The sequence below is a fragment of the Phoca vitulina genome, unplaced genomic scaffold, assembly GCF_004348235.1.
Source record: "Phoca vitulina isolate PV1807 unplaced genomic scaffold, GSC_HSeal_1.0 scaffold40, whole genome shotgun sequence".
Taxonomy (NCBI): domain Eukaryota; kingdom Metazoa; phylum Chordata; class Mammalia; order Carnivora; family Phocidae; genus Phoca; species Phoca vitulina.
In genome coordinates, this window is record NW_022589743.1 from 1,787,166 (window position 1) to 1,814,324 (window position 27,159).

The 27,159-nt window shown below is 54.5% G+C and overlaps 2 protein-coding genes and 1 non-coding gene across 3 annotated transcripts; 2 read left to right on the top strand and 1 right to left on the bottom strand.

The window, feature by feature from the left end:
• Positions 1-712: 712 nt before the first annotated feature.
• Positions 713-10,799, bottom strand: PSMB3 (proteasome 20S subunit beta 3). Its single transcript, XM_032429150.1, has 6 exons — positions 10,689-10,799; positions 10,188-10,372; positions 7,403-7,510; positions 3,646-3,823; positions 1,969-2,063; positions 713-825 (listed from the first exon to the last, which is right to left on the bottom strand). The coding sequence occupies exons 1-6, from the start codon at positions 10,689-10,691 to the stop codon at positions 777-779; spliced, it is 618 nt and encodes a 205-aa protein (XP_032285041.1). The 5' UTR covers positions 10,692-10,799; the 3' UTR covers positions 713-776.
• An 844-nt stretch (positions 10,800-11,643) lies between these two features.
• TRNAN-GUU lies at positions 11,644-11,717 on the top strand. Its single transcript has one exon. It is a non-coding gene; the product is annotated as a tRNA-Asn (tRNA).
• Positions 11,718-21,676: 9,959 nt separating this feature from the next.
• On the top strand, positions 21,677-27,073 carry PCGF2 (polycomb group ring finger 2). The gene is made up of 9 exons (XM_032429173.1): positions 21,677-21,823; positions 22,384-22,480; positions 22,780-22,835; positions 22,918-22,968; positions 23,194-23,302; positions 23,479-23,533; positions 23,626-23,721; positions 24,744-24,824; positions 25,373-27,073. Exons 1-9 carry the CDS (start codon positions 21,712-21,714, stop codon positions 25,748-25,750), a joined length of 1,035 nt encoding a protein of 344 aa, XP_032285064.1. The 5' UTR covers positions 21,677-21,711; the 3' UTR covers positions 25,751-27,073.
• Positions 27,074-27,159: the final 86 nt, after the last annotated feature.

The following is a 27,159-nucleotide window of genomic DNA, read 5'->3' on the forward strand; positions in this document are numbered from 1 at the left end:
GGGGTTCTCCCAGTGTGGTCCTCGACCAGCTGTATCAGCAGCAGCTGCAAGTCCGAAATAGAAATTCCCCGGTCCCTCTGCAGATCCGAATCAGAAACGGTTTTAACAGGCCCTCCAGGTGATTCTGATGGAGGCTCAAGTTAGGGAACCACCGCCACAGGCTGCAAGCTGGAATCGTTTGGGAAGCTTTTAGGAAAGACAGGTGCCAGGCCTTTAAAAGGCAGTTAAGTCGGAATCTTGAGGGATGGGATCAAAGTATCTGTGTGACTAATGTGCAGCCGAGGTTAAGAAACGCTGAACTACAAGGGTATTACTTGTGGCTACTTGGCCCAATTTCTACCTGAAACAATGAAAGATTTCAGAGTTTTCCAGCAGAACTGAGTGAAAAGGATTCTAGACTTTGGGGTCAAATGGAATATGGGTTTCCATTGTTGCTCCACCACTTATTAAAGTGGCCTTGAGCAAATTAAGTGCCTTAAGTCGCCATGATGACTACATTTTAGAACGTGTGAAGCACTCTGTGCCAGGCCCAGCGCCCAGCAGGCGCCCAGCAAGTCATCTGTAGCTGTCACCCCACTGGTGGCACCAGTAGGAGATGCTCTAAGGCAAGAAGAAACCCGAGGGCTGCGCTGCACCCAGAGGAGCTCTTTGTAACTACCAAGCTGGGGACAAAAAATCTCTGGCAAAAGACCCAAAGACAAAGAAGCAGAAGTGAAAGAAAAACTATTTATTTAAAAAAAAAAAAAAAAAAAAAGGTAGGCTCTGGGAAGAGAGGGTTAGTCCATGCGGGCCTTCAGTGTCCTGGTGGTGATTTTGTCCTTCTCGCTGCAGGGGGAGAAAGTCACAAAACATCTACACCATTCTAGAATGCAGAACAGCTACGCTGCCAGCTCTGAGGTTTAACTGTTTTGCTTGTTTTATTTTTATTTTTATTTTTTTTTAAAGATTTTATTTATTTATTTGAGAGAGAGAGAATGAGAGACAGAGCATGAGAGGGAAGAGGGTCAGAGGGAGAAGCAGACCCCCTGCTGAGCAGGGAGCCCGATGCGGGACTCGATCCCGGGACTCCAGGATCATGACCTGAGCCGAAGGCAGTCGCTTAACCAACTGAGCCACCCAGGTGCCCCTTTTTGCTTGTTTTACATTAACAGTTTGCTCAGCCTGGGATGAGGAAGGGGAGAAAGGCGGAACAGGGAGACTAGTGAAGAATCTCCAAAGCTGGACCCACCAAGAGTCCAGGTGATTCAGGGCTTGACTGGGCAGCCCTCCAGAGAAGGGCAGAGCGCCTCCCCCCACCCCCCCGGCCCAGAGAACCAAGTCAGGAAGGAGGAGTATTGTGTTTCATCCCAAGGAACATAAAAGACCCGAATGGTCAATTCTCTGTATCAGCCCCAGTCTGTTTTTCATAATTAAGCAAGCTCTCCCATTAAAAAAAGGGTCCAAATGCTTATTTTGGGATGTACCCAAGGAAAGCTGTTGGGAGGACATCTACTTCATCCAATCAGGTTCCTGGTGACAGCTCCAGACACGTAAGGGGAAATAGGGGGTGGCAGGTAGGGAACTGGCTGGGGTTGGAAAATCTGTTCCCAGAGCTCAGAGTATCACCCTGTTGGGGCTCAGAACGTCATCCAGAAGCAGGAGCTGGGAAAGGAGGGAGTCGCCTGGAGTTCTGATCAATCTGCAGTAGCTCTGCTGTGGCGCATCCCCACACAGACCCCTGAGATTTGGGGATACTTCAGAAAGCAACGTCCGCTGTGAGCAAGCGGGGGGCGGGGGCGGACTCAGGGTCACGGAGCCTCACCTGACCGAGGCCAGGGGAACCAGGTTGGGTTTCTGCTATCCCAAGCCTGCCACAAGTGCCTTTCCTCCCTCACACCTGCTCAGGGGGATGGGAAAAGGAGGTGTTTGTCCGGGAGGGGAAAGGCAGGTGTCTGCAAAGCTTCTTGGCTTTCCCCAACTCATACTCACATGATATGGACAATGACTCCCATGCCTGACACTGCATCCCGATCCACAGCATTCAGCATGGCTTGCGAGATGGTTTCAAATAGGTGTTCTGGATCCTGCCAACAGAGCAGAAGCCTCAGACCCAGAGCCTTGGACCCTAACTTGGTTTGACCCCTTAGCTCTCTTTTTCCTAGGCTCAAGGTCCCCAACTCTGGCTATCCCCGTGCCTGAAGTGAGGGATGGTTCCCTGGATGTGGGAAGCCCCCTCAGCTCCTCAAAAGGAAGCAGGGTATGGAAGGGAAAGTGAAGGAGAATTTAAGCCTAAACTTCCTCCGCTAACCAGCAGTGACCTTGGGCAAGTTACATAACCCTTTATTAAGCTCAATCCCTCTTCTGTAAAATGAGGTGAATCCATTTGACTTCCAGGTGCTTTCTGAGTTGTCTATGGGCTCTCCTCCTGGGTGTCACACAGGTGCATCAAAACTTACCTATCCAACCATGAACCCACTCCCTCCCCCCAGACCTGTTCCTCCTACATCCTCCATCTTAGTTGGCTTAGCTAGAAAACTCAGACATCCACATTATCTCCACCTCCCTCACTTCTGTTTGAAGCGACCAAATCCTCTAGACTCTAGCTGCTGCACAGCCCCCCCCGCCCCCCGCAACTATCTTTGCTCCTCCTACAGGTGACCACAATAAGCCTATGGCATCTACCTGCGGGCTCTGGACCCTGACTGCCTTTCACACAAGGTACTAGGGAAAAGTTCAAGCTCCCTGGCACGGCATTCGAGGCCTTTGACGTCTCGGCCCACTCTTGCCCTCCACCATCATCTCACCCCACGCTCGGCCCACGCTCCAGCAGCCACGGCAAGCTCTCTCATCACTGAACACACCTGGCCCCTCTGGGACCTTCCCACAGGCTGTTTTTCTGCCAGCCAGGCCCGTTCGTTTCCCCGCTTCCTGACAAACGCATTTTAGCGTGCATTCGGGTGTCTGTCTTGCTTCATCAGACTGCAGTAAGCCCGTGAAGACAGCCTGCCTGGTTTCCCAGGGCCCGGCAGAGCTGACAGAACGGCCAGCCCCCGCTGCCAGGCACCGTTCCAGTCTTCGTGTCTTCCTCACGCTGCCCCTCCTAAGGTGGGCCACATCATTATCCTCATCTTCCAGCTGGGCCAGTGGAGGCACCAAAAGGTAAGATGACTGACCTAAGAACAGAACTAGGTGACAGGTGGATCCAGGTTTCCAACCCAGACACCCTGGCCTCAGAGCCCATCCTGTGGAGCCGCTTCTAACTCTACCCCTTGTTCACTGTTTGTTCAGTGAATGGATGCGAGAACCCCTTAAAGCCAAGGTGAGAACGATGTTGCTGCAGCAAATATCTGACTGGGGTCTCCTAACAGAAGGTGACGTGAGGGATGGTTCCCTGGATGTGGGAAGCCCCCTGAGCTCCTCAAAAGGAAGCAGGGTATGAAAGGGCAAGTGAAGGAGAATTCAAGCTCTGAACTTCCTCCACTAACCAGCAGCGACACCAAGGCCTGGCAGATGGAGTTTCTGGACACCCTCCCAAGGCCCAGCAGCTGGGCTTTCTCTCCTACCTGCATCTCCTCCTGATGTGAGGACATCACACACCATGTAAACACATGATGGCCAAGGGGTGGACACCTCAGAGCCCAGTCCCACTCTGTGCCGCCGACTCACCATGTTGGGCTCCCAGAGGGACTCGCACATCCCGTACATCTGTTCCGAGCAGGTGCCACTGACCACAAAGTCGTCAGTCACCATGGGGCAGCCGATGAGGTCTAGAGAGCAAATGAAGGGCTTAAAGGTCTTCGGGTCCAACCCAGCGATGACGGGCTCTGTGTAGTAGGGGCCAAACCTGTGCAGGCCAGGAGCAGAAAGAAACCACAGCTCAAGCGCATCCACTTTCCTGCTCAGGCCTACTCAGACGAGGCCCTGGCTCAGACCGGGGAGGAGCACAGAGGGCCTATTTGGGAAGACCCACTTCCCCAAGGCCAGCTTTTCTTTAAACCCTACGCCCAACAGAGGGCTCAACCTCAACGACCCCAGGATTAAGAGTCACATGCTCTACAAATGAGCCAGCTTTGGTTCACCCTTCCCCACCTCCTGGCATCTGACAATGCTCAAAGACTTCTTCTTTTCCCTGACACTTGCCTTCCTATCCTCCTCACCCTGACCTTCTCTTCCACTTCCTTTTTTTGGGAATTCTGATTTCTTCCCTATCCTAACCAAAGTCCTACCACCATTCAATTCTCTATTCATACATCTATCTATACCTCCACTCCTTTTGAAAACAGCTTTGAAGCAGTTTATAAGAAAAATACTGAAGGGCGCCTGGGTGGCTCAGTTGGTTGGGCGACTGCCTTCGGCTCAGGTCATGATCCTGGAGTCCCGGGATCGAGTCCCGCATCGGGCTCCCTGCTCAGCGGGGAGTCTGCTTCTCCCTCTGACCCTCCCCCCTCTCATGTGCTCTCTCTCTCTCCTCTCATCCTCTCTCAAATAAATAAAATCTTTAAAAAAAAAAAGAAAAATACTGAAAAGGGGCACCTGGGTGGCTCAGTCATTAAGCGTCTGCCTTCGGCTCAGGTCATGATCCCAGGGTCCTGAGATCGAGCCCTACATTGGGCTCCCTGCTCAGCGGGAAGCCTGCTTCTTGCTCTCACACTACCCCTGCTTGTGTTCCCTCTCTCGCTGTGTCTCTCTCTGTCAAATAAATAAAAATAAAATCTTAAAAAAAAAAAGAAAAAAAGAAAAATACTGAAAAATAAAACGAAACCATTAAAACAATACAAGACACTCAGACCGAACACAAAGTTTTGTTGTGAGTCTCCTGGCAGGCAAGGCAAAGGATATTCAGTGAGCCGGGTTATTTTCATTGCCTGCCTACAGAAAATGGGAGACTTTCCAACCTGTTCTAGACCCTGAGCTCTGAGAAGAATTAATCTCAGGAATCTCTCTACATAAAACACTCTATATAAAAACTAATGACCACTATTCTCAATAGAAACAGTAAGTTAAGATGTGGGGCGCCTGGGTGGCTCAGTTGGTTAAGCACCTGCCTTCGCCTCAGGTCATGATCCCGGGGTCCTGGGAACGAGCCCTATATCAGGCTCCCTGCTCAGTGGGGAGTCTGCTTCTCCCTCTCCCTTTGTCACCCCCCCACCTTGTGCTCGCTCGCTCTCTCTCAAATAAAAAAATAAAATCTTTAAAAAAAAAAAGAATGTAAGATGTCTTGTCTTTACTTACCCATGTCTTATATCAGCTCTCAGTAATATCTAAGAGTATGACCTTAAATTATAGCTCTGTAAAAAATAATTCTTAAAAAAAAAAACTAGTTAATTCTAAAGTAGAGGAAGGGGTTGAGATAGTGTGCTTTGATCCCGTGTTTCTTGAACAGATCCCTGTATCAACTTTTATAAAAAAATTTAAAATTTGGGGCACCTGGGTGGCTCAGTCGTTAAGCATCTGCCTTCAGCTCAGGTCATGATCCCAGGGTCCTGGGATCAAGCCCCGCATTGGGATCCCTGCTCAGCGGGAAGCCTGCTTCTCCCTCTCCCACTCCCCCTGCTTGTGTTCCCTCTCTCGCTGTGTCTCTGTCAAGTAAATAAATAAAATCTTTAAAAATTTTTTTTTTAAATCTTGTATTTTCTTCTCAATAACCGGGAATAAATACAAGAATATTCTAGATTATCTGGGTAACAACCTTAAAATTAAATACAACAACACAGTTCGGGGTCTGCATTTGTATTTCCAGTCACACTGATGCCAAGGTCCCACTGAAGGTTGTTAAACTTTTACCGGCAGTGTTTCACAAAGAGAGGTACCTGGATGGATTCTCCGGGATTCATGAGAAGTTTTTTCTTTTAAAAAGGCTCTGTACAAGGGCGCCTGAGTGGCTCAGTTGGTTAAGCGTCTGCCTTCGGCTCAGGTCATGATCCCAGGGTCCTGGGATTGAGCCCCATGTCGGACTCCCTGCTCAGGGGGAACCTGCTTCTGCCTCTTCCTCTGTCCCTCTCCCTGCTCGTTCTCTCTCTCTCAAATAATAAATAAATAAAATCTTTAAAAAAAAAAAGTCTCTGTACATTGCTCAAGTTTGCAAATCACAGCATTAGCCTATTCTGCTGGAAAATCACTGACTTCAATTGGGCTTGTAGAGAAAGCTGCTGACTAACTAAAAACCTAGAATTTTCCAGGTCAGCCTCAATGTTCTATATTTTTCTTTTCTTTTCTTAAAATATTTTATTTGTTTATTTGAGAGAGACAGAGATAGAGCACGAATGGGAAGGAGGGGGAGAAGCAGACTCCCAGCTGAGCAGGGAGCCCGACGCGGGGATTGATCCCAGGACCCTGGGATCATGACCTGAACCGAAGGCAGACGTTTAACTGACTGAGCCACCGAGGCGCCCCGTTCTGTATTTTTCTTATTTTCTATAAACACGGTGGGGTGCTGGCTCAGTCAGTAGAGCATGTGACTGTTTTTTTTTTTTTTTAAGTTTATTTATTTATTTAAAGTAATCTCTGCACCCAACTTGTGAGCTCACGCCCCACGCTGGGTGTAGAGTTTACTTAAAACAAAAACATGAGCCATTACACAAATAAATGTGTAATGTGAGTTAATTTTCACAAAGGTATAAAACATTTTCCCCCCTCTATAAATCAGTTTAAAAAATCATTTAAGCCTTTCTCAATTCGGGATTTTGATAAACATGGTTACCACACATGCAGACAGTTTGTATCTGAGGATATTAACATACACCTAGAAAAAGGCAACCCTTTTATGGTTTTTAGATTGTGAGACTAAAAAGGCAACAGTATTGCTCCAGGTATGGAAATGGCAAAGACTTAGTTTTGAAAGCTAAAGAGTACGTCTGTAACTTTTCCACAAAGTTTGAAATTATTTCAAAATAAAAAGTTTAAAAAGAAAAAAAGGAAAAAAAGGACTCCACTTGTCTGCCACCCAGTTTAGCCCAGAGCTGAGTGGAAAAGTCCCTGTGGGGCTCTCCTTCGATCCCAGCTTCTGCACTGGATTCTGCAGCTAGGCCTCTGCTTTCCTCGTCATGAAGTCTTCAAAGAAAACGGACAAAAATTCAGATACCCAATTCCTAGGTCCTGAGAATCTAGTGCCTAAGAAGTAGCTCTGGAGTACAGGTGGCTCCTGGCTGGGAGCCTAACCAGGCACTCTTTGGAGGGGTTAATTCTGTTGCCTGGAAGCACATTTGTCTGCTATTTGCATTCCCTGCCTTCTTCTCAAGTAACCCTTTTCTTTCCTATTTGGTTGTCAGACCCACAGAAAACAGACCCAAAAAGTAAGACTATCACCCTGCAAATAAGCAATGGGAGGAGGAGGAGGAATCTTCCTGGGCATCCCTCCATACTACGTACCTACTTGGCCAAAGGTCCCTGCATGCCCCAAGTCCCAGGCTACACTTCCACTCACCGTTTCTCATACAAGAGGTTGGCCACCATGCTCATGAGGGTGTAGGGCTTGATCTGCCGACCTTCCTTCAGCTCATACAGGTTCAGCCGGAACTTGAGGCGCTGGGCACTGTGATAGGAAAAGTGAGGTAGTAAGTCACTACTGAATGTCCCCTGGTGTCCACCCTGCAGAGGTCAGGAGGTACGGAGGGAGACACACAATCCCCACCCCTGACAAGGCCCCTCTCTTCCCTTCCCAGTGATTTTCTCACTGGAAGTCCAGCCTCATGTCCATGTTTCAGACTGTCCGACACTTACCACCTGTAAACATGCCACTCTGCTAACACTGCTTTTCCCACAGTTTTTTTTTTTTTGAGGTGAGGAAAGGAGAACTAAGAAGTGGATTCTGCGGGGCACCTGGGTGGCTCAGTCGTTAAGCATCTGCCTTCGGCTCAGGTCATGATCCCAGGGTCCTGGGATTGAGCCGCGCATCGGGCTCCCTGCTCAGCGGGAAGCCTGCTTCTCCCTCCCCCACTCCCCCTGCTTGTGTTCCTGCTCTCGCTATCTCTCTCTCTGTCAAATAAATAAATAAAATCTTAAAAAAAAAAAAAAAGAAGTGGATTTTGCCTCTCTTTCTTGAGGAACAATTTATATAAAACGCACAGCTCCTCTACACTCCTCACAGGAGTCCACCTGCACACACACTGACAGGAGCGGACAGCAGAAAGAGCAGTGGAAAAAAAAAAAAGGAAAAGAAGGAAAGAAAAGAAAGAGCAATGGACTGCAAGAGCTGACCTAAGCCTTCATCCTCCCACTTAATTTTTCCATCCGTACGATGAGGACACAACAAATCACAGAGCGGTGAGACAATGTATGGGGGGACGACCAGGTGCTTGGAAAACTACAAAGTCTTCTGTGTGTTAATAAGAAGAAGAAGAAGCAGCAGCAGCAGCAGCAGCAGCAGCAGCAGCAGCAGCAGCTGGGGGCGCCTGGGTGGCTCAGTCGTTGGGCGTCTGCCTTCGGCTCCAGTCATGATCCCAGGGTCATGGGAACGAGCCCCACATCGGGCTCCCTGCTCGGCGGGAAGCCTGCTTCTCCCTCTTCCACTCCCCCTGCTTGTGTTCCCTCTCTGTTAAATAAATAAAATCTTAAAAAAAAAAAAAAAAAAAGCAGCACCTGCTGTACTAACGATCTGGAAGGTGCCGAAGCAAAAAGGCCACACACCTCCTCCAGTGCCACAGCTCAGAGCCCAGAACAGGCCCCTGCAGGGGGCAGACCAATGCCAGAGCTGCCAGAGGCAAAGCAGTGATCAAAGGACACAGAACAAAGCCTCAGATACAACCTGAGTTTCCTCTGACAGGGGAGGAAACTGAGGCCTAGCAAAATTAGCTATTACTGCCCCCAAACACACAAACTTGGTGAGAAAGCCTCCTGAAGAAAAGGAAATGGTGTGAGGAGACCGGCCACGACTGGGGAGAGGAAGGCTGATGGGGGCCTTTACAGGGATGGGAAATCAAAGCTGTCACCTTGATTCCACCAGGATGTGGCTGGCTTAGATCTAGGAAGAATTTCTAAGTCGTGTGTTCTTGAGACTGAGGGAGCTTCGAGGGAAATGAGAGAAAAAATTCTCTGACAAGCTTTCACTCACCTTAGTGAACTATTCTCTTGGTCTTCTAAGAACTAAGTCCAGGAACTGCTGTTTGTTGGGCCACCAGCTTCCTGCAGGACCTACCACCTGTGACATCTTCCCTCTTAAAACCCTATCCTGATTCTTTCCCTCTGGCCTCTCTACTTCCCCGCACTGCTAATATTCAGTTCAGCTCTCGAACAGCAGCTCATTTTTCTCCTCTCCACAGTTTGTCTCTCCCATAGGTTTAAAAGATCACCAGTGCCCCGCCAGCCCTGAGATAGATAATTTCAAGATCCTGACTGCTTGAAAGGTGTTTCTCCTTGGCTTGCCTTGTCCCTTCAAAAGTAGTGTCAAAATCAGCCATCACCTTTCCCCTAAAACTAGCCCTCCCAGTTTCTGTATTTCAGGCGACATGCTCAAAACAGAAATCATCTTTAAAACATTTCTGGATTACCTACATGCCACCTACGGATCTAGATACTAGTAACAGATAAAAAAGACACAGACTCACCCTCAATGAATGACTCTAAATGTAGTCTCACGATATCCAAGTGGCCACTAAGGCTGGTCAGCAACAACTCTTAGATGTGCCTTCCTTCCCTTTCCCACCGCTACCACCCATCCGGACAATAACCCTCATACCTGGACCAACGCAACAGCTACCTATGTCATCTCCCAGATTCCCCCCTCCTCTCAAATCACAGAGCCTCTGTCCACTAGATAACAAATCTAGCAGCTAATATGCACCAGCTCATCATGGGTTAGTTATCTTTCTGTATAGCGTTTCCCAACTAAAACTGGATTTATTTAGGGACTGAGCACAGGCCTGAGAGAGACCTGCACTGGGATCCTGGATGGCATTCGTAAGCTTGCACATTGGGCAAGAAACTCTAAGACTCTCAGTTTCCTCATCTGCATAATGGGACAGCAACTTGGTAATGTAGTTAAGAGGATTAAGTAAGTCCATGCATGTAAGGTGCTCTGCGCAGAGTCTAGCACTGAGTAAATGCCGGTGTCAGTTGGTTAGGATACAATTCTGTAAGGCTTACTGCGTCCGGCAAAGTCTCTGACTCACTGGTGCTGTTTGGTAGATGACTGATACGTGGGCCACTCGAGACGCCAGGCCAGGCTAGCCCAAGAAGAGCCCTGCGTGTGGGCGGGGACCCCGGACACTTACACAGTCTGGACATCGGTGGCGAGCCCGGCCAGGCCTATGTACAGCCGATCGCCCATGGGAAAGATCTTCTGGAAGTCCGTGGTCACCATCTGGGCCTGGATCCCGAAGCGCCTGTCGGCAGCGATGGCCACACAGTTCTTCCCCTTCATGGCCATGACGGCCCCTCCGTTATAGGACATAATAGACTGCGGCAGACAGAGCGGAGGGGCTCAGCGCCAGGGGCCAAACGCGGCCAGAGCCCCCGGCGCGGCCCCTGATCCCGAGGCTCCTGTACGCACCGTCCTCCACTGTGGAGGCGGCTGCACACCGCGAACTCCAGCTCTGACATGAGCGCTGTGCAGCTGCGGGAAGCCGCCTTCAAGCCCTTGGTCCTCACGGTGGTCAGCTTCCCTTCAAACTTCAAACGACCACCAGGCCCTCTCTGCTTCCCAAACCTCCCATGCCGCCCTCCCCGTTCCTCAGTCCCTACCCCGCGTCCCTCCTCCTCGCCCCCCATCTCACCATGACGGCGGTGTTGTGAGACCTCCAACCACCACAGTTCCACACAACCGGCTATAGCCCTTCCAGCGCAGCCACTCTTGCTGCCTTCTCGGTGCGCGCCGAAAGGCCGACCCTTCCGGGACACTTTGACTTCCTATTGGCTGTACCTCTCTGTCAGCCATCAGCACGGGAGTTTGGTTGAGAAGCCAAAACCGAGAATGGGACGGCGGAAAGTGAAAAGTCACCGTGAGTGCGGAAGGGCCTGGCGCCGCGGTGCAAGCTGGGATCGCGGCAGACCCGGACTCCAGACGCCAGATCCCGGGGCCGGGACCTGTGTGCACGTGGGCTGGTGAAGCCCGAAATAGGGGACGCGGTCCCCAGCTAAAGGGCCATGGTGTTGCTTATGAACGTGTGCGTCGGGCGCATTACTCATGCTAGCTTGTTTCATTTATTCACTCCAGAAATCCTTACATGTCTTATGTGCCAGGTACTATACTAGGCTCTGGACATTCACTGGCCTAGAACGGTGCCTGGTATTTAGGAGGTGCGCATTCAGACATATTTAATGTTTCGAGGAGGAGGAGCAGGGAAGGGCGTCGCGGGTGTACTGCGGAGCGGCAGGGGTTCAGCTGCAAAGGGGACGTTTGGAGACCAAAGGTTGTTATGCTTTTGGGGACTCTCAGGAGGTCGACTTCATGTATCCCCAAGACTCAGGTCACCCTTAAAAAGGACGTTTCGGGTTTCCCCATCTTATCTTCCTCTAAGAGAGATCCAGAGGAAGGCGGCGACTACCTCTCCCAGAACCAGTGGATAAGACGTGAAGGTCCCCCCTCCTCCCCTCCCTCGACCGGGACCCTTTGCTTTCTCCCCAGAGTCTGACTTCTTTTGCCTGACTACAAGGTTTCCGTTGCAGTCCTGCGCCGTCGCAGGCTCGCTCCCATTGACTCGGCTCGCCGGGACGCTGGCAGCTGTCGGAGTCTCTGTGGCGCAATCGGTTAGCGCGTTCGGCTGTTAACCGAAAGGTTGGTGGTTCGAGCCCACCCAGGGACGCAGCCCTTTTTTGCTCCTTTTCTGTTAAAAGGAAAACCTAAGCGTTATTCTCTCAACCTCTAAAATGCCAAATTTCGTTTTGAAATGGCAGAGATACTTTTTCTATAGCAAATCAGAGGATCATTGTAATTGAAAATTCGTTTTTGTTCAGTCCATGATGGGATAATTTCTCCAGCACTTTCCTCCACCGCCTACCTCCTACCCCACCCCCAGGTTGGATTTCAGGAACGGCGGAGACAGAGGTTTTTGTCTCACTGTGCAATACGTTTCGGGTTGCATTTTTCGTAGGATTAAGAATGAATTTACAGTGGAGGTTGGACAGTTTTCCATTGCCTGCTTCAATCGATGTTACAGTCTCGAAATATTACGTTTGGAAGGGAAGAAAGTAGCGCAAGAGACAAAGGCGGGGAGAAACTGTGGGATGAAGCAAAAGGTGAAAAAGGGAAAACATAGCTGTGATATACAGAGACGGAAAAGGGACACTACAGAGAAATAGGCGGGGTGAGTGGAAGGAAGACTCCAAGAAAATGGAGGGAAAAGAGATGCAGTTAATATGAGAAGCTTCTGAAAAAGGAAAACAAAAACAAAACTATTCTAGATGTACACACAGAGAAGCGGGGCAGAGGATGGAGAAATAGAAACAGAAACTGACAAAGAACATTGTCTTGGGGAGAGAGGAGTGAAGGACACAGGTAAAGACCGTAAAAAAAAAATCACTCTAGGAACTGCCCGCTCCTACCATTGTCATCATCTTCAAGGGGATCTTACCTTCGCAGTAGCTCTTGGCATGTGCCAGAAATAGTTGATTAGATTTCCCGGGTTCCTGCCCTCTGGAAGCTTCTAGTCTGTGACAGACACAGTGATTCTTCAGCTAGAGGACCCTGTGAGATACTACAACTAGCAGAGAATGCAGGGGAAGCATTTGTATCTAATGCAGCCAGGGGCACATCCCAGGACCAGGAGCTAAGCAAAGGACTCTCAGGCAGTTCCCTTCAATATCTGGCTTCTCTTAAAGATTGGGCTCAAAGGACGCCTCTTCTGAAAACCTTCCCCAGGGCTCACCGCCCCCCCCCCCCCGCGCCCCTTACCAGGCGCTGACGGGGCTGATGGGGACAAACCAGAGGGATACACAGTACCATGGAAGCTAACAGGACAGGCTAGGTAGCCCCACTGGCCTGTGAGCTCCTTGTAGGCAAAAATCCGGCTCATCAGCGTTAGGTCCCTGGTGCCTAGCGCAGTATTTGACATTGGTACAGGACAGGTGCTTTTTTGCAGGGAAACCAAAGAACTTCAGATGTGAGAAAGGTTGGGTCTTAGAAGGTTCTGATAAGGCAGAAAGGCCAGGGATGTGGGGACCAGTGGCCCAGGATGGAAATGATTAAAATGAAGTTTTAGTGGGTAGTGGGGTCTTCATCCCTCTGTCGTGTAGTTTGCTAGTGACTGGCCCTAATAACTGAGGAACAAGTGAATGGATGCCCAGTCAGCATGGTGGGCCTCCTCACTGCAACACTCCAGGTTAAAGGACCGAAGTGGGGACTCATCAGCCCTCTTCCAGGTAGCTGATACCCACCCCCCCCCAAACACCCTGGGTGCCCATGTGAATCGTGCGTGACGGAGATCTACGGGAAGCCCCTACAGGTTTGCCTTGCCCCGGGATCGTCTAGCTGGACAGGAGTGACAGACCAGGAGTCCCTGATGCGCTGCCCTCCCCGCAGGGCAATTGGGAGACAGTGGAGGATGCACGAGTCTTCCCTGGCAGAGTTGGGGATGCTGGCGACACACTTGCCCTAGAGACAGAGGGTGTGTCCACCCCAAAAGCCCCCTTTCCAAGAGGGGTGGTGAAATCCCAGTCTTCGCGTGCAAGGACAGGGGAGTAGGTGACCGGGTCCTCTCCCGGACCTTCTCCCGCGGGTTCTCAGACCACCCCCTCTGGGAGGAAATCTCTCCCGCCCATCCTCTTCCTCCCCGCCCCCATTCGGCCGGTGCGGGCTGAAGGCTGAAGCTGGGGTCACTTGGCGGCCAGCGTCCGCAGGTCTCCTGGTCGCTGGCCAAAAAGGGTGAAAGCATTCAGTCCGGGGGGCCCAGCTTCGGCTCTGCCTGAGCTGCGAGCGCGGAGGGAAGAGGAGGAGGCAGTCACTCCGAAGCTTGCGGAAGATTTGTCTCCTAATTTCCTAACTCGAGCCACCCACCGCCAGTGCGCTTAATGGCCCGTCTGGCCAGATAATCGAGCTCTCTGGAGGGACAAACCCAGTGACCATCTCTAATAAATCTTGAATAACGAATAAGCGAATCGACCGTCCTAATGAGGCAGGGCCCGGGTCGTCGCCGTAACGTAGTATCGATTGGCTTCCCCGGCGCCAGGCTCGGCCGCTCCTCCCCGCCTTTCCAAGCCTCCCTCCTCGTTTTCCCCTCCCGGCGGGAGCCACTGGGGACGGGAGCCCGAGCGCTGGGAGGAGCCGGGAGCGACGGTCGGAGGCGGACTGGCACCAGCCGCCTTTGCGCTCGCCGGGCTCCTCCCGCCGCCGGGGCGAGGGAGGCGCACCAACCGCGCAGAGCTCCAAGCGCGATCGGCGGCCGGGAGAAAAATGCGGGAAGCAGCTCAAGGCAGGAGAAAAAGCGCGGGCCCACTTTCGAGCCCCGGCGCCTGGTTTTCTAGTCCAGTCGGGCCTCTCGTATTCGACCGGGTTATTGTGTCCCAGACCCGGAGCCTGAGTCCGCGTCTTCAGCCTGTCCCCCGGCCCAGGTTGCGTTCCATTCTTCTCCGCGCGAGCACGCGGGGGGCGCCAGCCTCCACCCCAGCAAACCGACCCCCGCCCTCAGGCTACCCCCAGGCCTCTCCTCCGAGGCGCCTCCACTGGATCCCGGGGGTCTGCCTTTTAGAGCCGGTGATCGGGCCGCTGAGCGGGGCCAGGGGGGTGGGGAGGACACGCTCTCTCCCACGATTGCAGTTATTGATTTTAAGGGAGTGTCGCTTAGAGTGAATGAAAATACCCTGGACGCGTGGCCGGAGGCGTCGCGTCCCCGGCCCGAGCCCATCGCCCTTCGGCCCAGGCCGTGGCGGGTAGGGCTGTAGAACGAACCACATTTCAGCCCAGTCCTCATTTCACCATTTTCCAGGCGCCCCAGCTTATTGGCGGGGATCGCAGGGTCAGGGGGTGGGGGCGCACACACATTTTTTGTGGGGGGAGGGTTAATTAAGGAGGTTAACAGAGAAGAGGATACATCTTCCAGGGCCAGGGGCTGTTTGGGAAGAGTGAGGTCGTGTCCCAGTTTAGGGGGCCCGGCACCCAGTGTGGGGGCAGCCGCGTTAGCCTCTCCCCCTCCTCCTCTTCCCCTCTCCGCAAACACCCTGAAGGAATGAGGTCACGTGGGTGAGTAGTGGGCGGGACCTACTCTTGTCTGGAGGAAAAAAGCCATTTTGTACCCCCCCAGCCCCGGTCCCTCCCCTCCCCCCTCCGTCCCCTCCCCTCCCCTCTCTCCCTCCCACCCCAAGCCGCTTTCACAAACTCCTTTCTTACCGTAGGTTTCTCCCCTCCCGCCGCCGGAGCGAGCGACACGGCTGCGGCCCCCCTCCCCTCCCTTCCCTCCCTCCCTCCCATCCCCCCCTCCCCGAGACCCACCGGACCCCGAACCCAGGTAAGTGGAGGCAGACTCCCGGTCCTTTCCTTCTCCTACCACGCAACCAGAATGGGGATGGGGGGCCGGTCCATCCCTCTCTACACACCCCTGTGGGAGGGGGAGACTCGGAGCCGGGCCTGCTTCTTGCGTCCCCGCCCCACCCCGCCAGCCCCTATCCTAGCTCGCCCCGTCCGCCTTTCTTTCTCTCTTTTCTCTCCCCTTTTCCCTTTCCTCCCTTCCAAGATGGCCGAAATGGATTCCCCCTTTTAGCGATTTGGCGTCTCCCTCGACCACCACCTCTTTGTGCCGCAGCCCCCTCGCAGACCTGCTCCCGAGGTAGCGAGGGGGAGGGTCCGAGGCAGCCACAGGGCTTGTGGGCTACGCGCCGGGCCGGATCTCTAACCCCTTCGCCCGCCCCACGAGCCAGAGCGGCCCCTGGCCCTGCCCCACTACCCCCTTCGGTTTGGGGAGGGGTCGCTCTCTGCTTCTGCCGTGGGCACTGGGGCGTCGTGGACGCGCAAGGACTTGAGGCCGGGAGCCAGGCGACATGCCTTTCTGATTGCTGCGGGGCCGGGGGAGGGCGCTCCTCCTTGCCCGGGTCCCCGGCCTCCCGGGCACCTCCCCCCAGCGGGTCCTTCCCACCCCACCCCCCCGCCCCAGGACCGGGCGCCCCGCCCCCTCCCCGAACCACCTCGGCAGAGCCTCTTTCTCTGGAACACCCCCTCCTTGGGCCCCGCCGAAAGTTTGACTCTAGGGAAGGTAGGAGCGGCCACCGGGTAACTGGGGTCCCTGATCCTCTGACCCAGGCTCCGGGGGAAGCCCGGGAGGGGGGAGTAGAATGGAGATGGGGGGGGAAGTTATCGCGATATTTCCCATCGCCAGCGGAGGCAGGAGGGGTCTGACCGAACGGCCCCCTCTTCTCCTGGAGAGCCGGGCCGCCCCCTCCCTGCCCAGGCCCTCCTGCCTCTAGCTCTGAGGGGGTGGGACCTGTCGGCCAGCAGACACCACTGCCCCTCCAGTCTCCACGGTGGGCCCAGGCATGCCTCTCCCCCTCCCCCACTGCCCCCATCTGCCCAGAATTGCTCCGGATGGCTTGAGGTGGGGAAGGAAGAGGCCTGGGGGTGGGGAATTTGCCTGTAAATATTGTGGAAGTGTTATTCCGCGCTTCTCCCTGGTCTTTGTCTCTTAGAGTAACCCCTTCTTCGCATACATATATATGCCTCAGTCTCTCCCGGACTCCCTGTGGCTTGAGGGGGAAGGGGGGGTTGGTCTCCGGGTTGTCTCCCGCTCTGTTCTCATGCCTCCTTCTCTGGGCCTCTTGCAGTTTGTATCTGTTCCTGAAACTCTAATTTCTCTTTCTCCCGTCTCCACTCTGTTCCAAGGTGTTAGTACTTGGAGAAGGAGCATAAAGCCAGCTCTGTTGCAGCTTTTGGGTAGGGAGGTTTTCCCAGGGGTTCCCTGGTTTGGAGTTGGGGGTTGAGGTCTTAGAGCTGTCTCTGGAAGGAGGCCGGGAAACAGACCCAGGGTGAGACCTTGGACGCAGGATCGGGACCCTGTGTAGCTTGAGTGGAGTTCAAGTTGAAGTCTTTGGGGGTGGGCAGGAAGGGGGGGTGCTCTCTGCTGCCCCTGGCCTTGCGGGAGAGATGTTGGTTGATGGAGCTGTTGCCATGGGAATGGAGAGAGCCTGAGCAGGAAGAGGCTACATCTTTGTGAAGGTCAGATGCCCACCCTGCTCCTCCAGCCTCTGGCCCCCAGAGTGGAGTTGGGAGCTGCACTGCTTTTGTTGCTGGAAGACTTATGTTACAATTTACCCTGGGTGGACCAGGGATGCACAAAAGGTTAGTGTGTATTTGCAGCTCTGGTTTCAGGCGGGCACGTCAGACTGTGTACTTCTGGGGTGGGTGGGGGTGGCTTGTGCATCTGGCAAGTGTGGGCCTGGCTCTGGTCTGGCGGTAAGTGTGATGGGGTGTGTCTGGCCTGGTACGTATACGTGTGTGTGTCTGGCCAAGTGTCTGTCTGGCCTTGGGTGTTGTGTGAGAGAGATGGAGGGGGTGTGTCTGGCTTTGTGTGCATCTGTGTGTATTCGGCAGTGTGTAGCTCTGTGTGTATATTTTGGGTTTTTGTCTTTGTTTGGTCTTAGGAAGCTGAGAGGGGGAAAGGCAGGGGACATTAAGCCCAGTTTCAGGAGACTAGAGGATGTTCCGATGCTGCTGGAGGGAGGGGCAGGTCCCAGGGTCAAGGATCAGGGAACACAGAGAGGTTGACGTTGTCCCCAGGCAGACCCCTATACTCCCCCTCCACACGCAAATACACAGAGCTCGTGCAGTTGGACCCACACAGCTAGGAGAGGAATGGACCTAGTATATTCCACGGAGCCTCAGTTTTCCTACCTGTTCCATGGAAGTGCGGTGAGGGGATTAGTTTCTGCCCTTCTATCTACTTAAAAGTGAGAATGTGTTCTGAAGGTCATGTTTGGGCCAGACTCTGACCCCTCCCAGAAGGCTCACTGAATGGTCTTTTAGGGAGCCTGGAGTCTTACCTTCTACCTGCCTGGATGGAGTTGGGCCAGGCTTATTGATTTCTTAAATGAGTGGGGAGCCTGGCCTGGGTGCCAGTGTGTAAAGAGCACTGGAATGGGAGTCAGGCAGTTTCTATTCTAGGACTGCCACTTTGTTACTGGGTGACCTTAGGTGAATTTCTTCATCTGGAGAATGAAAGGGTTGGACAAGATCCTTTCTTTTTTTTTTTTTTAAAGATTTTATTTATTTGAGTGAGAGACAGCACAAGCAGGGGAAGGGACAGAGGGAGAGGGACAAGCAGACACCCTGCTGAGCAGGGAGCTCCCTGCAGGGCTTGAGCCCAGGACCTTGAGATCATGACCTGAGCTGAAGTCAGATGCTTAAGTCGTGAAGTCAGCTGAGCCACCCAAGTACCTACCTACCTTCCTTCCTTTCTTTCTTTCTCTTTTTCTTTCTTTCTTTCTTTTTCTTTCTTTCTTCTTTCCTTCCTTCCTTCCTTCCTTCTTTCTTAAGATTTATGTATTCATTATTTTAGAGCGAAAGAGAGCAGGGGTGGGTGTAGGGGGAGGAGCAGAGGGAAAGGAAGAGAGACTCTCAAGCAGACTCCAAGCTGAGCATGGAGCCTAACGTGGGGCTCCATCTCACCACCCCAAGATCATGACCTGAGCTGAAATCAGGATTTGGACGCTCAACCCACTGAGCCACCCAGGAGCCCCTGGACAAGGGGCTTTCTAAGATCCCTTCTACTTCTGCAATTCTAGGTGTCCGGATGTGACCTTGAGTGACTTTTCCCAAGGCCTGGTGATTTTCTAGTGGGGGAGTGGGGCTGATTTCATGTGGAGGAAAGGCAGAGCAGAGAACGCTGTCTGGGGGCATCTGAAGGAGCAGGGGTCTCTGGGGTATCAGAGACAGGCTATTTCGGCAGAGGAAAATGAAAAACAAAACAAACAAAACAAAACCTGACAGTGGGAGAGGCTTAAATTGCAGGTAGCGTCCAAAAAAGACCGGCTAGAACAGAGAGATGGGGGGTGGTCTCTAATTAGTAGGGGCTTTGAGGAAGGGCAAAGACAAGTGCCAGGCTTGAAAGGCCAGGAGGAGCTGGGGTTGGGTGCTGGGTGCTGACCCAAGGTCCTTTGCTGCCACTGTAGGCCAGACCTGGATCCCCAGGGGCCAGGAACATGGGCTGCCCAGTGATCATGCTCTTGCAAAGACAGTGGTTTGGGGACAAAAGGTGTTAAAGGACTTGGCTGCAGTTGGGGGGGGAGGGGGACAGTGCTCAGGTCCCTGTGGTGATATCCTTGGGAGTGACCTGGTAAAGCCCCAGGGCTCCACAGAAGCCGCTTCCAAATGGCCCAGGGCCTCTTCACGGATTTTTGTCTCTCTTTCTTCCTCGGGCTGTTTCCCATCTCCCAACCTCTTCCCTAGAGTGATGACAGCTGGAGGTCCAGCCACCAGCACCCCTCTCCCCTCTCCCCTCTCCTTCCCACAACACACCGGCCAGTTGCAGCTGGGGAGGAATTGGGTGTCAGGTGTAGGGCCCTGAGGCCTGGGGTGGGGGGGTGGGGGGGGTGCGAGGTGGGGGAACCGAGCTCCTGTTTACAGTTGTTCTTGGCACCTGCTGGTAGGGCCCTGCAGGTAACCATGGCAATCAGGTGAGGAGCCAATCAGTACTTCTCCCCGCCCCCAGCCCCAGAGGTAGCAGTGTGAGGCCCCTGGGGATGAGGTGGGGGGAGAGGGAGTGCTGCAAGGGGGCCTGTTCTTACACCAGAGAAGGAGGAATATTTCATTCACTAAGCACCACAGCTCCTTCCTTGACCCCTGCATCTAGAAGGGATAATCTGTGTCTGAGTTCTCACGCATGCTAAGGGAAGTGAAAGGGTAAAGGTCATGGCCACTTGCCTGGGAACTCCTGTGTGTGTGGGGGCCACAGTCAGGAACTGGATGGGAGTTCTTAAGAGAAAGTATCTTGTTTCGAAAACACAGCCAGTGTGTGAATGAGGTGACTTAGGCAGGGGAAGCACGTGTGTGTGTATGTGTGTGTGTGTGTGTACCCATGTGTGTGCATGTGAGCGGGAGAGACGGCGGTGTGAGATGCGCTGGTGGCAGCCCGGACACCCAGCATCACCCAGAATGTGCCGTTTCTGGCCGTGCATGCACACACAGATTCAGCTGGACCCGAACATGGGGTACCAGACGTCACGTCCACATCCCGTGGATATTACACACACTCAGCGAGACAACCACTTGGAGTTTGCTCTCTCCTCTGGATGGTTGTAATAATATTTGGGCATCTTGCCAGGGAGAGGGTTACCATGGAAACGAGCAAACAGTGGAGTAGCCGGGATTGTGAAGGGGGAGCCCTTGCAGGGAGGGCTGGGGGCTGCCCCCTGTGGGACAGGCACCCCTCTCCTTCCTTAGGCCAGGCCTGCACTTCCCGGCCGCGGCGTCTCGCTGCCTCTCTGGGCTCACTTGTTTCCCTCTGTCTGCCCTGCAGACTTGGTGTCTCTCCCACATGTGGCCTTTGTGTCTCTCCATCTCTTTCGGTCTCTGGCCAGCCTCTGTTGGCTGTTTGGGTCCTGGCCAAACTCATCCTGGGGTCTCTATAGAAACTGTTGATCCTGGCTGTGAATTTCTGGTCCTAGAAAACCCGATGTGGTGGCTTTAGAAATCTTTCTGGAAAGGAGAGAAGGGTGTGTGTTGTGAAGGAGTCCTTGGGGCTTGGCCACCCTCCCGAGCCCCACCCCTTGGGCTTTTCCTCTGGGAAAGAGTTGGGGGGGGGCTTCCTTTCTAGGTGCAGGTTTGATTTCTATACCAAGAAGTTAAGCACATCAGCCAACCCAGAGCTGGGCCTTGACTGACCTCCCCAGACCCTGCCAAGGCCTGGCTGGGTGCTCGGGGCTGCTGCGGAGAGAACTTTCTGCCCAGCCTTGGCAGGCATCTCTGAGAGCTTGGGGTCTGTCACTGGACAGCCTGTGGACAGGTCGCAGCCCATGGAGACGGTGCCCACGTGGGGCAATCCCTGTGTGTGCGTGGGATAGGGGTCCTGGAATGTGTGTGGGATCCAGGGGACGTGTGCGGGGGGCTGTCCGGCCAGGAAAGGTGGCTAAGTCTTTTTTGCCCAGGCTCTTGGCCGTGACCTGCCGGGGCCGGGGTCCGACTGGGGCTGCGTGTTCCCCGCTGTGGGCATCGAAGAACCATCCTTAGTATTTCCTGCCTGAGCACCAGGCCTAGCACCTGCATGGATTTCCGGGAAGCTGCTCCGGGGCCAGGCTGGATGCAGAGCTAGGACAGGCGATGGGGTGCTTCCTCTAAACTAAGGGCAGCCTATGCCCACGGTGTTTCCAGGGCTGCCTTCCTGGGAGAAGAGTGATGGGATGGAAGGAGGGTCGGATGGAGTAGAAACACCGAGGCGGGGGCTTGCACCTGGGTAGAGGGGGATCGACGTCCCTCAACTCCTAGCACTCATTTGAGAGAATGTGGATGGGGATCAGGGAAGTTTTTAAAAACTCTGTTCTCTCCCATTTTCCTGCCTCCCTATATCTTCTGGAGAGTTGGTCTAACCTCAGTCTTTGCTCCTGCTCTTGAGATGGAGCCTGACCTTGTCAGTCAAGGTCACATGAATCTCCAGAGCCCCCCACGCCCAGTGAACACTCAGAGGGGCCCGACAGAGGCGGCCCCGTGTGTGTCGCCAGTCCGGCCTCAGAGGCAGAGAGAGCAAGGGCCTCGGGCTCGGGGACAAGATAACCGGGTGGTGTGGCGGGGACTGTGGGAGGGGCCGTCGGATCTCTGGGTTTCTGATTCCACTTTCCTTTCTCAGGGTGACGCTCCCCAGGCCCCCTACCCCCCACCCCGGCATCATGCATCGGACCACACGGATCAAAATCACGGAGCTGAATCCTCACCTTATGTGTGCCCTCTGCGGAGGGTACTTCATCGACGCTACCACCATCGTGGAGTGCCTGCATTCCTGTGAGCTGGCTGGAGGGGCTGCTTCTCGGGGTGGGCAGTCTCTGCCCAGGTTGGAGGGGCACTGCTGCGGGGAGGGCTTGTTTCCATGTGTCTGGTGGTGGTCCCTGGTCGCAGAAAGACTGTCTGGGTGGGGAGACTCGAGGGGGCAGCCCAGAGTTTCACCTGAATGCTCAGGTGTCTCCCAGGGTCCCTGGCCGCCCCGGAAGACACAGGTGCCCCTGGCATGCACTCCGGGCTTGGCGGCTAGGGGGTTGGGGACACTGGGAGGCGTCCGGCAGGCTGGCTGCTGGGCTGCGCTCCCTCAGACTTGGGGCTCACTTTCTGCCGGGTGCACGGCGCTGGTCCGACCCAGACACGCACACACGCCCTCGGGGACGGATCAGGGGCGATTGCCATCTGTGGAAAGCAGGACCACGTTGAGCCTCTGAAGGGGCTGAGCTGTGGGGACAAGGTGGAGAGGAGGGGCAACCTGGATGTGAGCAGAGGCCGTGGGGGCGTGCTGGTCCTGGATTATGAAGGGGGCTCTGACTCTGCTTTCTTTCTCCACCCTCCCCCACAAGTCTGCAAAACCTGCATCGTGCGCTACCTGGAGACCAACAAGTACTGCCCCATGTGTGACGTGCAGGTCCATAAAACCAGGCCGCTGCTGAGCATCAGGTGGGCCTGGCGCTGTCCGTCCTGCCATGCCGGTCCTCTGTCCCTCAGCCCTCCTTGCTTCCCATCGCCGCGGGGGCAGTTTGGGGAGAGGCACAGGGTGTCAGCCCAGGGCCCTTCCTCTCCCTCTGTCTTGTATCCAGCTTGTCCAGGCTGAGAAATACCAGAGGGGTAAAGACCACGCCTATAGGGACCCTGACGCCTGGGCCCTGGATCAAGGAAGGGAGGTGGGAATGGGGGTTCCTGGCCGGGGAGATCAGGGTGAGGTGGTCATGGATAGGACTCTTTATGTTTTTTTCCAGGTCTGACAAAACTCTCCAAGACATCGTCTATAAATTGGTCCCTGGGCTTTTTAAAGGTACCCACACACCCTTCATCCTGACCCCCGCCCCCCACTGCCCTGCCTGGCGCTCCATCCTCACCCTGCCTCCCTCTTCCAGATGAGATGAAACGACGGCGGGATTTCTATGCAGCGTACCCCCTGACTGAAGGTGAGTGTGTTTACGTGTCTGTCCGCGCGAGCGCTCGCAGTGGTGCCCCGGGCACGCGGGCTGGACGCACCGGGCTATCTGTCTTGCACATGACATACCAGCTCGCCGCTGCCCCGGCCCACAGGATGGCTGGGCTCACCCCGCTGAGCTCCGAGATCCCGGGGTCCTTGGCGGGCCTCCTTCCCCCGTCCTGGGCCAACCCCTCAGAGCCCTCTCCTTCCGCAGTCCCCAACGGCTCCAATGAGGACCGCGGCGAGGTCCTGGAGCAGGAGAAGGGGGCTCTGAGCGACAACGAGATCGTCAGCCTCTCCATCGAGTTCTACGAAAGTGTCAGGCAAGTCTGACCCACACTGGTCTTTTGGGGTCCTAGGTTGGGTCGCCCCTTTTTCCCACCCTGGCTCCCTTCCCCTAGGAAGAGAAGGTACCTCCGGGAGGGTCTTCTGGATGTGTGCATTAGGGGATCCCCCCTGTTCCAGGGTCTCCCTAGCTTCGTTCTTTGTCCTCCACCAGGGACCGGGAGGAAAAGAAGGGTCCTCTGGAGAATGGGGATGGGGACAAGGAGAAGGTGAGTGCTGGGAACCTGCTTAGGAGTGGGATGTGGGCTGGGAAAGAGTGCCTGGGATGGACCCCAGCCCTTGGGTGCCTCTCCCCCGGCAGACAGGGGTGCGATTCCTGCAATGCCCAGCGGCCATGACCGTCATGCATCTCGCCAAGTTTCTTCGCAACAAGATGGATGTGCCCAGCAAGTACAAGGTGAGTCCCCGGGCCCTTTCAGAAACTAAGTGTCTGTGTGTGGCTGTCTGACAATCTGTGCGTCCCAGCCATTGCTCTGAGCTGGCTCGGTGTCCTCGAGGGCCTGCATGGTTGTGTGATTGAGCTCGAGTAGGAGAATAGTTGAAACCAAGGTCAGGGCAGGGCAGTCTTCATCCATTGAAACCAGTGTGCAGAGGTGTATGGGACCAAGATGGAGGGTGTGTGTGTGTGCGCGTGTGCACACGCTCATGCTTACACGCTCAGAACTGTGGCAGAGGCATGTGTGCAAAAATACTGGGTCTTATCTGGGGCCAGCTGGCTGAAGGAAGTCCAGTCTGAAATTCCAGCGGCGCTCTCGGACATTGCTTCTCAAATTTGAATGTGTCGGTGATTCTCTGAAGATCTTGTTAAAGCGCAGATTCTGATCAGTAGGTTCTGCTGTTCTAGCAAGCTCCCAGGTGCTGGCAATGCTGCTAGTCTGTGAACCACACTTTGGGTATCAAGGCTCTAAGACAGTAGATACCGAACTTTGCTGCAGATCAGAATCACGCAGGGAGCTTTAAAACCCGATTTACGTCCTACCGATTAAATCAGAATCTCTAGTGAGATCCAAGCATTGGTATTTCTTTTAAAGCTCCCTGGGTCGTTCCACTGCAGCCTGGGTGAGAGTCAGTGCTCTGCGAGATCTTTCCCACCTGGGCTTTTTCTTTGCCCCCTGGAGGACCTGCAAGAGATATAAGGGGACCCAGACAGCTGTGTGGATGGCTGCGGGCAGGGGTTGTTAATGATCTGGGTGCTTTCTCTGGATCCTTTCCCGTCTGGTGGTCAGGAGTTCTGTTGGGACAGGTCTGGGAGGGAAGTCAAACCCACCATGAAACCCCAGAGAAATAAGGGAACACCTGCTAGTCCCTCCTCCCCAGTGTCCCACCGCCCACCCCTAGCTTAGAGCCTCATTGCCAAATGGCTAGAGCCTTGAACCTGACCAGGGTCATGGTGTCCTCCGTCTCCGTCTCCTCCTCCAGGTGGAGGTTCTCTACGAGGATGAACCGCTGAAGGAATACTACACCCTCATGGATATCGCCTACATCTATCCGTGGCGGCGGGTGAGCTGAGCAGGGCGGAGCCGGGTGAGGACAGGGCTGGGAGGGGAGCCGTGCAGGGTCTGGCGTCGGTCTGTGGCCACAGTGACCACACAGTGACCGGTAATCCCCGTTCGCGCCTCGTCCCATGAGCTGGGCGTGTCCAGGGTGGCCTGCCACATGAGGCCAGCCTCTGGGCCATCTTTCGATGATGACCTGCCACACTCTGAAGTAGAAGAGGATTCTTTGGCAGATGACATGCCCTGATTTGGGTCAGAGAGGAGGGCTGGGTGGCTGTTGGGGAGCAAATGTTGCTCCCTGCTTTTCAGCCTCCCTGTCTCCTCTGCAGCCTCTGGCCTTGCACGTTCTTTCTGCCTCTCTGGGTCTCTGTGTGCCCCTGTATCTCTGGCCTTGCTCGGTCAGTCTTGCTTTGCCTGTCCCCTTCTCTCCAAGGCCTGGAGCCCTTTCTTCCTGTTTGGGCACGTGGGGTGAGGGTTGGGTAGCTGCCTGGTTAGCCTCTTTCTCCTGACATCCTCCCCTTCCCTGCCTCTCTCTGCCCCCTCTCCCGGCAGAATGGCCCTCTCCCCCTCAAGTATCGGGTCCAGCCGGCCTGCAAGCGGCTCACCTTGCCTACAGCGCCCACCCCCTCGGAGGGCACCAACACCAGCGGGGCGTCTGAGTGTGAGTCAGTCAGCGACAAGGCTCCCAGCCCTGCCACCCTGCCGGCCACCTCCTCCTCCCTGCCCAGCCCAGCCACCCCCTGCCATGGCTCTCCCAGCTCCCACGGGCCCCCGGCCACCCACCCTACCTCCCCCACTCCCCCTGCGACAGCCAGTGGGACCACCACAGCTGCCAACGGGGGTACCTCGAACTGCCTGCAGACACCATCTTCCACCAGCAGGGGGCGCAAGATGACTGTCAACGGAGCTCCTGTGCCCCCCTTAACTTGAGGAAAGGGACCCTCTCCCTCCTTTTCCAGCCATGCCTCTCCACCCCTCCACTTTTTCTGGGCCCCTTTTCCACCTCTTCTACTTTCCCCAGCTCCTCCCGCCTTAGGGGTGGGGGGCGGGTTTTATAAATAAATCTATATATATATGTACATAGGAAAAACCAAATATACATACTTATTTTCTATGGACCAACCAGATTAATTTAAATGCCACAGGAAACAAACTTTATGTGTGTGTGTATGTGTGGGGGGTGGAATGTTCATTTTTAGGAGGTCTTGTGTAATTTGCCCTGCTCTCATTTTGGGGGTGCCTGGAGGTGGACTGGAGGGGCCACCTGAGGCTCAGTAAAGCTCCGCTCCATCCTCCTTCCGTTTCCCAAGGCAGATGGGGTGTTCCAGGAGCCCTACCAGCCCCCAAAGCTTTAGGCACAACTCCAGCCGGCTGTGTATGGGGTCTGCCCTCTCTGCCCCCATCTCGGCTGCTGTCCTGCCCCTGCCAGTGCCCCCCGCCCCCATTGTTGAATGTCCAGAGAATCGCTAAGACAGTGCCTTTTACAAATGCAGTTTATCCCCTGGTTTCTGAGGATTGAGTGGGTGGTAAAGATGCATCTCCCTTACCTCCTCCTCTTGCAGTGGAAACTTTGTGCAAAGAATAGATAGTTCTGCCCCCCCCACCCCCCCCCCCCCCCCGTGTGTGTGGCCTTTGCATCATTTATCTTGTGGAAGAAAAGATTCAGGCCACGGGAGGCCTCAGCCCTTGAAATTCCACTGTGGCTTTAGCAGGGTGAACGCTTGGCCCGGTTCTGCCCCTGCCCCTGCCCCAACCCCGGAGCCCCGACAGGCAAGGCTGGTTTTGGCGAAGTCCCACCTGGGAGCCCGGAGTGCAGTGGAAAGGTGGAGTGGGGTTCATCTCAGACAAGCACAGATCCCAGATTGTGCCAAAGGCCAACAGTCCTCCAGGCCCCTCCCCACCCCCAGCTGAGGCTGAGTCAGGACAGAGCCGCAGAGGCATCGAAAAGCACAAGAAGGTGGAGACCTTTAAGCTCTGACCTTGGCTCCATCCCGAGAGGTCAGTGGATGGCCCCCCGAAGGGCGGACCCCAGCAGATCCCTGCCCACCTGTTTTTCCTCCAATGTACATAGATCAGATCGGGGAGGAGGTGAGGAGGCAAGATTCCCTTGCAACCTAGGTGTTTGGGGTCGGGAGCCCCCCCATCAGGTTTGTCTGTGTTTGCACCTCGTCCCGTGTCCGAGGTGCCGTGACTGTACCCTCCTCCTGCCCTGGGACATTTGTATCTCCTGGCTTTGTAATAAATGCTGCATACTCTCCGGAAGCTGTAGTTCTTTAGGGGACAGGGAACGGGTGGGTGAGGCCTTTGGCCGCCTCCTCCTCATGTCTCTCGTCTCTGGG

Excerpts from the sequence above, each read along its gene's own strand:
- PCGF2 (XM_032429173.1), top strand. The coding sequence starts at position 21,712 with ATGCATCGGACCACACGGATCAAAATCACGGAGCTGAATCCTCACCTT. Across the intron at positions 22,481-22,779 it reads AGGCCGCTGCTGAGCATCAG|GTCTGACAAAACTCTCCAAG; the intron begins GTGGGCCTGGCG and ends GTTTTTTTCCAG. Across the intron at positions 22,836-22,917 it reads GGTCCCTGGGCTTTTTAAAG|ATGAGATGAAACGACGGCGG; the intron begins GTACCCACACAC and ends TCCCTCTTCCAG.
- PSMB3 (XM_032429150.1), bottom strand. Across the intron at positions 2,064-3,645 it reads CCCTCTGGGAGCCCAACATG|GATCCAGAACACCTATTTGA; the intron begins GTGAGTCGGCGG and ends CTCTGTTGGCAG. Across the intron at positions 826-1,968 it reads GGAGTCATTGTCCATATCAT|CGAGAAGGACAAAATCACCA; the intron begins GTGAGTATGAGT and ends CTCCCCCTGCAG.